Source organism: Pollachius pollachius, assembly GCF_949987615.1.
Source record: "Pollachius pollachius genome assembly, chromosome: 11".
Lineage (NCBI taxonomy): Eukaryota > Metazoa > Chordata > Actinopteri > Gadiformes > Gadidae > Pollachius > Pollachius pollachius.
The window spans coordinates 6133377-6145876 of NC_136944.1; the positions used below are offsets into that span (position 1 = coordinate 6133377).

At 52.1% G+C, this 12500-nt stretch overlaps 1 protein-coding gene across 1 annotated transcript in view; it reads left to right on the top strand.

Moving 5' to 3' along the window:
• The window catches only part of LOC307082164 (xylosyltransferase 1-like), a 31089-nt gene that overhangs the window by 4649 nt on the left and 13940 nt on the right, over positions 1–12500 (top strand). Inside the window, 3 exon segments of the mRNA XM_079745643.1 lie at positions 4619–5231; positions 8607–8779; positions 9680–9882. Coding sequence (XP_079601769.1) covers positions 4619–5231; positions 8607–8779; positions 9680–9882 — 989 coding nt within the window.

Below are 12500 nucleotides of genomic sequence, written 5' to 3' on the forward strand. Positions count from 1 at the left end.
GAGTCACAACAAGGTACACACCGACAGCGGAGGTCTAACTCTGGGGGTCCGTAGAAAGGATGAACCGGAACATGGAGTAAAAGGGGTGGGATGCTTTGATGAAGGGTCATCGCGTGTGCTCACCCTGCCACTCTGCAATTGACCCCTCCCTTGTTTCTGATCACACACACATTGCTTGCAATTACTGGCCATTGTAGCATCACACATCGACATGTTGTCTATGATGCGCAGCAACGATGCCTGCGTTTGAAGGCTGGTATAAACGTGCGTGGCTAGCAAAAGCCCCTCAGTCCTCACTTGACATTATCGTTAAAAAAGCAATGCCGCCATCACACCACTATCCACCGCAAAGCTGGCATGCCATGTATGATCTGTGTCGATTAGCAAAGCCAGCCTAATGCTGGATCTTCTTCGCGGAAATCTTGCGGGATCTCTCTGCAAAGGGGCTATAGGTTCTCTTCCTCACTCACTCCCTCACTGGCTCTCTCACACACACACACACACTCTCTCTCTCTCTCGCTCTCTCTCGCGCGCGCTCCGCAGCGGATGAGAGACGGGCCGATGAATCACAGTGCTCAGCTGCGGCCCAGCTGTCAGGGACATCACCCACCCTCCCCTTGTCTCAGACTCCCCCAGACGCAGACACCCTGTTGGTGTGGGGAGAACACAAAGTAATGTCTGGGCGGCCCACCCGCCTACAGCCGAGCCAGGCTTGTTAAGATAGCTGGCCGCCCCCCCCCCCCAGGGTGAGAACACCCGCAGGACACTGAAGGTCAGAGCCACAACAATGCCCCCCAGACGACCACTTGATAGGCCTTCTTCAGATCTCTGTTACACAACAACCAAGGCACACACGCACACACACACACGCACACATACACAAATACACACACACAAATACAAATACCTACACACACACACATACACACATATACACACACATACACAGACATACACACACATATACACACACACACACACAAACACACATACACATATACACACACACACACACTACTACACTATGAAGTATCAGGTCTTGATCGTGTTGTTGTAAACTTGAGACTCTCACATGTAACATGATGAAGGGGTTCCCGTTGTGATGGTGCATGCAGAGAGCAGTCATTAATTATTTATACCGCCAATTATTGGCCTTCACCACGAAACGGTTTTGTTGCTTATTGGGTTATTAGGTCAGGTGTTTCGGTGGGGTTCAGATGAGTGCTGAAAGGCTGTGAAGGTGTGTGTGTGTAGGGTGTGTGTGTGTGTGTGTGTGTTTGTGTGTGTGTGTGTGTGTGTGTGTGTGTGTGTGTGTGTGTATGTGTGTGTGTGTGTGTGTGTGTGTGTGCATGGCTAAGGTGCATGTTTGTGCGCTATCAGGGGTGTCCATGGCATTTGGGCTCTGCCCGGAGCTTGGCTATCGGCCCGCCCCCTACAGGATATTGGATCATTTATATATATAGTTTGAAATTTTTAATCTTAAAGTCTTGATGGGGCCAATCAGGGTGAGGAATGAACACCGTACGCAGCTCAGTTCGGTCCTAGATCTGCACAGAAGATGAAGCGGTGGATTTCCATGTGTTTCTCATCTTGAATCTCTCGCTATCGTGCCCGCCGACGTCAAGGCAACAGAGCTCCCCATCCCGCGCCCTCACCTCTCTCCCTCCTTTGTCCTCTCGCTCGCTCTCCAACAGCTACTCTGGGAACTCTTAAATCTCTCTCTCTCTCCCTCTCTCTCTCTCTCTCTCTCTCTCTCTTTCTCTCTCTCTCTCTCTCTCTCTCTCTCTGTCTCTCTCTCTCTCTCGCTCTCTCTCTCTCTCTCTCTCTCCCTCTCTCTCTCTGTCTCTCTCTCTCTCGCTGTCTCTCTCTCTCTCTCTCTCTCTCTCTCTCTCTCTCTCTCTCTCTTCTATTTGTGGACTGACTGTGTCTCTCTTTCTATCTCACATTGTCTCTGGCTCTCATTCCTCATTGTTGGCACCTTTTATTGAAAAACCTATGCGTGGGGTGGTGTGTGTGTCTGTGTGTGTGTGTGTGTGTGGGGGGGAGGGGGTATGTGTGCGTTTGTGTGCGCTGGTGTGCGTGTGCATGTGTGCGGGTATGTGCATTCTCAATGCCTTCCTGTGGATGACCTGCCATACGTAATACTCAAGCTTGCGGAGTGTGTTTGTGTGTGTGTGTGTGTAGGGACGGGGGGATGTGAGTGTTTGTGTGTGTGTGTGTGTGTGTGTGTAGGGACGGGGGGATGTGAGTGTGTGTGTGTGTGTGTGTGTGTAGGGACAAGGGGATGTGAGAGGGGAACACCCTGCTACTGGTCACAGGAAGTCTTCAGAGAGCTTCCTCAGTGTGTCAGCCAGGGACATACAGGAGTCATATAGTGTGTGTTTGTGTGTGTGTGTGTGTGTGTGTGTGTTGTTCATGCACTAACCAACTGGATCCCTCCTTGCTTCACGTGCATCACAACGGTGTTTGATAACACTGCACGCGCACACAATTTTCTTATGTTACTTGTAATCCACCTATCTAGTCATCGCTCTGATCTTGAGTATTCAGGGCAAACATTTGCATGGCTTTGGGAACACACACGCACACACACACACACACGCACGCACACACCCACACACACACACACACACACACACGCATACAAAACACACACACAAATACACACACACATACACACACTACCTGCCCTCTCTGCTTAGGGTCAAGGTCAAAGAAACCTTTAACCCCTCTGTAAGAGGGGTTAAAGGTCACTTGGACTACAGAAGCTTCTGATTCGTCCCTGCCGGGACTCCCGGGAGTTCCAGATTAGATTGTCGTTTCCACATTTCCTCTGGGCTTTTTGTTTCTTTGTGACTTCTTCTTTCTTCAGATCTGCTCATTTCTTGTAAAGCTCTCGTTCAGCCTCCCTCACCGCCCGAGGCCAGACGTGTTCTCACCCGTTTGTCTCCTGCAAGCCTTCAGATCCTCTTTTCCTTCTCATTTGTTTCGTCAACGTAAATATGTGTCGAAAGTCATGTCATTTGTCAAAGAAGGAAAAAAAAAAAAGGTGTTTGTAACGTGAAGTCAGATCTCTACCTCGTGGTTGACTGAAGCTATACGCTGCTATGCATGACAGTCCGGACTGCCACAGCGAGGAAGAGAGAGGTTCTGTTGTTTAGAGCTAAAGATAATAAAGGTTGTGCTTGCCCACCAACACACACACGCCACAGGACAAGAGCATACCCAACTTTGCAATATTGTTTTATTCTTTGGGGGGAATGCTTGGCAATATTAAGATGAAATACTCCTTGCTATTTCTGACGTTGTGTTTGGTCACGGAAGTGTGTGTGTGTTTGTGTGCGTGTTTGTGTAGGGTCGTGCGTGCGTATGTGTGTGTCTGTGTGTGCATGTGTGTGTTTGTGCGCGTTCAAAATCCTGTTATTGGACTAGCCCCCGCACCGGGTAAAAATAGTACAATAAATATATTAAAGCCATACTTTTGTTCTCCGGAGTTAGACTTGATTGAATTATATGACGGTAACGACGACTCAAAATTCTGAGGCCGCAGGAAACATAGAAACAAAGAATGCTCGCTTGTGCCTGGTTCCTGTCTATCGGCCCCCCTGCCCTGCAGTCCCTGTTGTATTCTCTCCTCCGCCAATAAAACACACACACACACGGTGACGATGGCTCAGTCCATATAGCAAATCTGGTCGGTAGCAGGCGTTGACATTATGCTGACTCCTGTGACTTGCTCTATGTATTTGTGTGGGTGTGTGTGTGTGTTCGTGTGTGTGTGTGTGTGTGTGCATGCGAGCGTGCATGTTTGTGTGTGCGTGCGTGCTTGCAGCTATGTGTATGTGTGTGTGTGTGTATGCCTGCAGGCGTTTATGTGTGTGTGTGTGTGTGTGCGCGCGCAAGCCTGCAGGAGTGTGTGTGTGTGTGTGTGCGTGCGTGTCCATGTGTGCTGTTGTGCAGAGCCCTGTGTTTTCCGTTGAGCCGCATCACCCAGTGGGTCAGAATGCAGTGAGCTGGTGCTGAACTCAACCAGCCCACAGTGCTCAGTGTGTCATGCAGTGGCCCACTGCCTCTCAGCGCCCTCTAAATATGCATGATTCACTGCAGACGCCGTTAGTGGACTTGGGTGTCTGCATTGACGTCATTAAATGGCCCTGTTGGAATTTGTTATCAAACATTGTTGGCTTTTTATATAACGGCTGTTAGACACTGTTCCATTTCTGTGTCGCAATCAAGCGTCATTCATGAGGGGGTTTATAATAATTGGATGTTTGGTGTGACAGTGACAGTGGAAGCAGAGCAGGAGGTGTGGCGATGAGTGACTCATCCATAGAACCTCACTTAACCCTCATTTGAACCACTTCCTGACCTATTTTCTCAACTGATCCAGAGTAATACGACAGCCTAAAAAATAACAAGCGTTTTCAGTTGGGAGTTGTCAACGAAAACCTGTGAAACAGTTTCAGAACCCCACTGGTTATTTGTCCGTCAGTGAGAGCGAACCGCCAAACCAGCATTGACCTGCAAGGTCAAGCCATCAAGCTTTTACCAAACTGCTCTCCCTTGACTCCCTTGTACCCTAACCCTCCGTGTCTTGTGCTCTCTCTCGTCCAATCAGGACGACTTCCCTCCGCGCCCGGACAGCAACAACAACGAGAACTCGGTGCCCAAAGACTTCGACACGGTGGACAGCAACAGCAACCTGGGCGCGGGCTCCAAGCCCCAGCGCGCCGCCGCCGCCGCCGCCGCCGCCGCCGCCGCCGCCGCCGCCGCGGGACCTAACGCCAAGCCGCGCAAGGTCGAGAGGAAGAGCGCCCACCCGGGGAGGTCGGCCAATGAGGTGCTCAAGCACCCCGTCGCCATGGCTGCCGCCGCCGCCCAGCCCGTTGGCGGGGCGGGGCGGGGCCTGAACCGCACCGGCGCCCTCCGGCCCGCCACCGCCGCCGCTGCCCCGGGGGCGGCCGGCTCCGTCCGGGACGCCGCGGACGCCGGCCGCCACAGAAAGTCCTCGGTGCGGTCGAGCGTGGCGGCGGCGGGGGCGGAGCTACAGCCACAGCAGAAGAAGAAGAAGAAGGAGGCGCCGCAGTGCGAGATCAGCGGGAAGGAGGTGATCTCGGCGCTGTCGCGCGCCAAGAGCCGCGAGTGCCGGCAGCAGATCGTGGACGTGTACTGCAGGCACAAGGAGGGCACCCTGATGCCGCTGCAGGTGCCCCGCTACTGCCCGCTGGAAGGTACGCCGGCCCCCCCCCGCCATCCCCGGCCTCCATACGGTGGTGTTATCACTCGCTCCCCGCAGGGAGGAGATGGGGTTATGTGAGACGTAGACGGTCGTTTATGAAGGAGAAACCAAACCCTTATAAAACAGGGTTCTATTTTATGTAGGCTACGCCGTCTAGGCTTCGCCTTCGCAGGCTTGACCCGTGTGCTTGCGCACACGGGTCAAGCCTGCGAAGGCGAAGCCTAGACGGCGTAGCCTACAATCATAGACCTAGAGTTATAATATCATAACTATCAATTCATTTGGGGTCAGCTTCCCGAGGTAGAGCAGGTTTTAAACTGAAGGTTGCTAGTCCGATTCCCCGGCTCCTGCTAGCTGGTTTCCCTGAGCAAAACACCTCATCCTAACTGCTCCCGATGAGCTGGCTGTCGCCTTCCATGCGGTTGACTCCGCCTTCGGTGTGTGTATGAATGTTAAAGTGTTGTACTGGGTTACATTGAAGTGATGTGGAGTGACCCTGATCCAAATGATCGACCTAAACGCACAAACAAGAACCCGGTGGTTGTGTAATTGTTGTGAGTGGCGGTGGAGGTCAGGACTAGGCTGGGGTCGAACCCTGTGCCCGCTGCCCGGCACGTCTCAGCGAGCTGAAACGGTTGAGTTCTGGACGAGCTGGCTTTCGTCTGCCCGAAAGAAAAAACATTCCACTGTAAGTGGGCGAGGGAGAGAATCGTGAACTGTACGCGTAGATGTAGAACTCTAAGAAGAGGCAGAGTGAGGGGCTGGAGGACAGAGGCCGCCTCTGCCTAAAGGAGTCAAGTAAGGAAACGCTGGCACAGCCGTTGGGCGGGGAGACTCCACTCGCAGCGTCCATGTTGGCACGATGCTTTATTCTATTTCGCCGGGCGCGTCGCCGACCTGCCGTACGCAAACGTACAGCAGCGTGCGCCGCACCACAGCGACCGACTGATGTGGTGCGGTTGACGCCCTAATTAGTGGGGGCCCGTATAGGAGCCGTATATTTAGAAGGGCTGACTAATGATTCAGCCCCAGCGAGGGGCCGGACGCAAACGGGTGCATTTGAGGTCTCCTCGTTATGATTGCAGGTTGCTTTGATGACGCTCTTATCGTGATATTAATAGACAAGCGGGTCGGCGGCGGCAGCGGGGATGTGACGGAGCTGGAGTCGGCGTAGAGTTCTAAAGATTTTATGTAAGCACTTCGATGCTAGAATGAGATAGACAGGAAGGTATGGGAGTGAGAGGGGAGGACATGCAGCAAAAAGGACCACGGGCAGGAATAGAACCCGGGTCCTTGTGATCTGGACTAAGCCTTAATGGTACGCGCTCTTCCCGGTCAGCCACCGGGACGCCCACAACCCAACACAGGGTTAAGGGGATGACGAGAGCAAGTACGAGAAGGGAACTCCTGTGCATGCAGGTGTGTTTGTGTGTAACACCACCGGCCAGGCAGAGCTCCTCGCAGTCGACTGATGACAATAATCTCCTCTCTCCCGGCGTGCCCCACACACCCCGGGTGCTCACTAATTAGCTTGGGCCGCCCACGGCTCCGCCCCTCTTTTCCCAGAAGGCCCCACTCTGTGGCATCTTTAGACGCAGAGTCGCTCTCTGCTGTCAAAAGGGTTTAAATATAGAGAGGAAGAGAGACTGCTTGGGTCCGGCCTGACCGCGCGTGGGAGATGACAAGGCAGGGTGTAATTGCAGAAAGTTCGAGACAGGAAAACTATTCCAGAAGCTGTGTTTCCGAGGAAGTGTCCTCCAATCATTGCGGGAGGGAGGTCATGTCGGAGTGCGACCGATTGCGTGTGCATGAGGGATGTAAACGCTCCGCAAATTAGCCGACAGGGTTTAAGACGACCCGAAAGCCACGTAGGGATTTGATTTATTGTGACGTAGGTTAAAGGCGCGGCCGGTAAGATTTAGAGACTAGCTGACTGTTAGATTATTTCAGTGGTGTTGGTTAGAAATCGCACTGCCGTTTGTCAGCTAAACGTGAGAGAAATGTGCTGTGGGAATTTCTGTTTTGAGGGTTTCTCTTCCCTGATTGGTTCAGGCAATCAATCTTGCCTGTCAATCACGGTTGCATGAATGATACCCTTCTCACATCCTGCCCTCTTGCGCTCTGTTTAAGTCAAAGTGTTTTACTTGTCAAATGTACAGTGCAACACAGAGCCCTACTGGGCACTGAAATTCTTAGGGCAAGGCAAGTGACAACTGCGTAGTGACGCAAAACAAGATAAAATATACACGACAATATCAACAATAGCAACAATAAAATAATTGAATAATTAAATAAAGTACTGGCATGAATTATAAAGTGTAGGGGTGCAGCATATCTTACCTCCAGCATTACCTCAGCATGGCTACCATCATGAGGCACTACAATCATATCAATACAATCATATCAGCATGGCTACCATCGACCGGTTCCCTTAAACGTCCCCTCAACACCCTCTGATCGGCCCTCTCTGTCCCCCTCCTCCCCCTCTGACCGGCCCTCCCCCCTCTCTGTCTCCCTCCTCCCCCTCTCTCCCCCCCTCCCCCCCTCTCTGTCCCCCTCCTCCCCCTCTGACCGGCCCTCCCCCCTCTCTGTCTCCCTCCTCCTCCCCCTCTGACCGGCCCTCCACCCTCTCTGTCTCCCTCCTCCCTCCCCTCTGATCGGCCCTCTCTCCCCCCCCTCCCCCTCTTTGTCTCCCTCCTCCTCCCCCTCTCTCCCCCCCTCCCCCCCTCTCTGTCTCCCTCCTCCCTCCCCTCTGTTCGGCCCTCTCTCCCCCCCTCTCCCCCTCTGTCTCCCTCCTCCCTCCCCTCTGATCGGCCCTCTCTCCCCCCCTCCCCCTCTCTGTCTCCCTCCTCCCTCCCCTCTGATCGGCCCTCTCTCCCCCCCCTCCCCCTCTCTGTCTCCCTCCTCCCTCCCCTCTGACCGGCCCTCTCCCCCCTCTGTCTCCCTCTCTCCCCCCCTCTCCCCCTCTCTGTCTCCCTCCTCCCTCCCCTCTGACCGGCCCTCTCCCCCCTCTGTCTCCCTCTCTCCCCCCCTCTCCCCCTCTCTGTCTCCCTCCTCCCTCCCCTCTGACCGGCCCTCTCCCCCCTCTGTCTCCCTCTCTCCCCCCCCTCTCCCCCTCTCTGTCTCCCTCCTCCCTCCCCTCTGACCGGCCCTCTCCCCCCTCTGTCCCCCTCCTCCTCCCCCTCTGATCAGCCCTCTCTCCCCCCCTCTCCCCCTCTCTGTCCCCCTCCTCCTCCCCCTCTGATCAGCCCTCTCTCCCCCCCTCTCCCCCTCTCTGTCTCCCTCCTCCCTCCCCTCTGATGGGCCCTCTCCCCCCTCTGTCTCCCTCCTCCTCCCCCTCTGACCGGCCCTCTCCCTCCCCCTCCAGCTAAGACCAGCGTCAACGTGCAGTGGGACGAGGACCTGGGCCAGGCGGCCCCCGTGGTGCCGGCCCGCGTGGCCTTCGTGCTGGTGGTCCACGGCCGGGCGTCCCGGCAGTTCCAGCGGCTCTTCAAGGCCATCTACCACACCTCCCACTACTACTACATCCACGTGGACCTGGTGAGGAGACAGGGAGCAGGGGGGGGGGGGGGGGGGGGAGAGAGAGAGAGAGAGAGAAAGAGAGAGAGAGAGAGATACTTTTTTCATCTAATTCAGGTATCCAGTAGCTCACAAAGTCAGTCAGGTCAAATGGACAATCAGTAAAAGTCAATCAAATAAGTCAGTAAAAAGTCAATAAATAGAGTTGAAGAGCTGGCCTAGGACTCTTCTGGAGTGTCGAGTTAGTTTATTTATTTCATTAGTTAGTAGTGTAGTTATTAGCTTGTAGACCTTTCAGCATCACTGCAGATTTATAAAGTCAGTGTTTAAAACACAGTTAGTTATCTTACTGTTATTACCGTTACACCATCAATAAAACATCAATATATGTTTATATATATTTATAGTTAAGCATCGTAACATGCTGACTCAAGGACAATAAATGGGTTAGGTAGAAAGCATTTGAGATGTTATTAATCACGCTTAGACAGACATGATCCATCGCAGCATTTTCTCCCCTGTTAGTACCTTTAACAGTGTGGCTATTATCTGACGCACAGTACCTGAAGGTTGTTGTTGTGTAGGATGATTTTTTTTGTCTTGCCACCATGATGACGCAAACAGTACTTGCTGCTCCGTATAGTTACGCGATACCTTTCAGGACAATGCTTTATATAGAACAATTATTGTGCGTGAATATGCAATCAACAGACAAAGCAATTAAATACAAATCTAACAAAGTATTTGTCGGGCCACTAGTAAAAATAATATTTATATTGAGCCTTTGTGGAAAGGGTTGCAAGATACGATAATCACAAGATTTTCACACAAATTTTGGAATAGATTCATTCATGTTCATGCTAGTATTTCCCAATTCAACTTTTTTTAAGCTGTGATTTTATTTTTTGGCCTCACCGACAGCGATCCAACTACCTCCATAGGGAGGTCATCGCCCTTGCCGAACAGTACCCAAACGTCCTGGTGACTCCCTGGCGCATGTCCACCATCTGGGGAGGGGCCAGCTTACTGACTATGTACCTGCGCACCATGAGCGACCTCCTCAAGATGGCCGACTGGTCGTGGGATTTCTTCATCAATCTCAGCGCGGCTGACTACCCAATCAGGTGAGGGCCTTTTTAGTCTTCTTTTTCTTTTTATTCAGCCAACAATTATACACATTAAAGCTTTATGTGATTTCTGCTGCTAGGTTACTCACAATCAAAACATTAACAATAGACGTAGTTTGATGAGGTAGCGTGGCGTCTGTTGCCAGTTGGAGGGTTTTTGTCTTCAGCACAATAATAAATTGAGTGTGTTGACCGTTGTTGTATTTTTATAACGTTATAACGATACCGTATGCATTAGCTTGGCTGCTGGCCTGAGCTACTTGTCATAGTAGCGCATCGTAGTAAGCTAGGTTTATATTGAAATATCATATCAGTAAATCAGAACATGACGCCGTTGACAGGAAATGAAATGAATAAAATCAGAATGACCTTGATATGTCATCAGGGAAACTACTAGCTTGTTTGACCACAATACTACCAGCCAGTACGATTTCCTTTAACATTTCCGTTCGGGTTGGAACGTGTCTTTGTTTTGGCCAGTGTGGGATGATTCACTAATCTCAGAGTATCCTGGGTTGCCAGATAGGAAACAAATTGGCACACAAACGCAGCGTCAGGCAGCAGTGAAGAAAGAAAAGTAACACAAACCAAAAAGAAAAAAAAGTTAGTCAATCATACACCACCATGTGCTCAGTTATTTTTATTTTGGTATTCTGGATTTTAGTTATTCCAGGTTTTTTGCTTGTAAATCAATTTCCATCCGTTTTAATAATGATGAGCCCTTGCCAAGCCAACACAGCCCGTAAATCAAAGCGGAGAGCTTGTGGTCCCACGAGGGCCACTAAAACCAACAGCCCTGTCCCTGTTAGTTTAGGGCGGACGGATCAGGTTACACACACAACCCCCCCCCCATCCCCCCCACGACCCCTGCTGGCCTGGACTCCTGTCCGTGACAAGGGATTCGACGTAGCGGAAGTCCTCGGCTTTTCACTGTTCAGCGGCCTTATTGTGGCCTGAGGCCCCGGAGCAGAGAGGGGGGGAGGGTGTAGCACCAGTTAGCAGAGGTAGCATGTAGCATCCGTTAGGAGCGGTAGGGTCAGTTAGGAGAACTAGTGTGTAGCACGAGTTAGCAGCGGTAGTAGGTAGCGCCTGGTAGGAGAGCTAGCGTGTAGCGCCGCTTAGGAGAGCTAGTGTGTAGCGCCACTTAGGAGAGCTACCTTGTAGCATCAGTTAGGAGAGGTAGCGTGTAGCGCCAGTTAGGAGAGGTAGCGACAGTTAGTAGAGCTAGCGTGTAGCGCCAGTTAGGAGAGGTAGCGTGTAGCACCACTTAGGAGAGGTAGCGGCAGTTAGTAGAGCTAGCGTGTAGCGGCAGTTAGGGGAGGTAGCGTGTAGCCCCAGTTAGGAGCGTTAGCGACAGTTAGGAGTGCTAGCGTGTAGCATCAGTTAGGAGAGCTAGCGTGTAGCCCCAGTTAGGAGAGGTAGCGTGTAGCGCCAGTTAGGAGAGCTAGCGTGTAGCCCCCGTTAGGAGAGGTAGCGTGTAGCGCCAGTTAGGAGAGCTAGCGTGTAGCCCCAGTTAGGAGAGCTAGCGTGTAGCCCCAGTTAGGGGAGGTAGCGTGTAGCCCCAGTTAGGAGCGGTAGCCCCAGTTAGGAGAGCTAGCGTGTAGCCCCAGTTAGGAGAGCTAGCGTGTAGCCCCAGTTAGGGGAGGTAGCGTGTAGCCCCAGTTAGGAGCGGTAGCGACAGTTAGGAGAGCTAGCGTGTAGCGCCAGTTTGGAGAGGTAGCGACAGTTAGGAGAGCTAGCGTGTAGCGGCAGTTAGGAGAGCTAGCGTGTAGCGCCAGTTAGGAGAGCTACCTGATAGCATCAGTTAGGGGAGGTAGCGTGTAGCCCCAGTTAAGAGCGGTAGCGACAGTTAGGAGAGCTAGCGTGTAGCGCCAGTTTGGAGAGGTAGCGTGGACTGCCATAATCAGCCCTGCCGATTTAGTTAAACCCTGACATTACCGAGTTAAAAACCGTTAACCATACGCCTGTAGATGCACATTTTCTGTATTTTCAAAGTGATGGCGGCTGGTTTGACGTTGTTTGCGGCGCGCTGTTCACCAGTGTCCATGGTGGTTGCAGGAGATGGGGCGAGGTCATTCCCATCAAAGATGTGTGGTTTGAAATCACAAGAGGCCGCAGTTGGACAGTTAGAGAGAAGCGGAGGAGAGGTCAGCAAGGTGGAAGATAATCATAAATAGAAGTAAGGCAGAGCAAGCTCAGCATCCTGTAGTGAGTCCTGTTTCATAATGAAGGTTTTCAGACGGTTGGGTGGAGGATCCATTTTGTATACCCAACGGTTTGCTCAGATTCTAGAGCCGCAGTCACACACACACCCACAAAACACACACACACACATACACACATACCCAACCCCGCATGCACACACAAACATACACCCACACACCTACACAACTCAACATCAGACATACACACACATATACACCCACACACGTACACACAGACACAACAACACACAAACACACACACACACACAACAAAAGACATGCACACACACACACACACACACAACCCCACCCACACACCAAACCCCACGTACACACATACACTCAACAATGCACACACACACACACACACACACACACACACACACACACACACACACCCAACCCAACGTA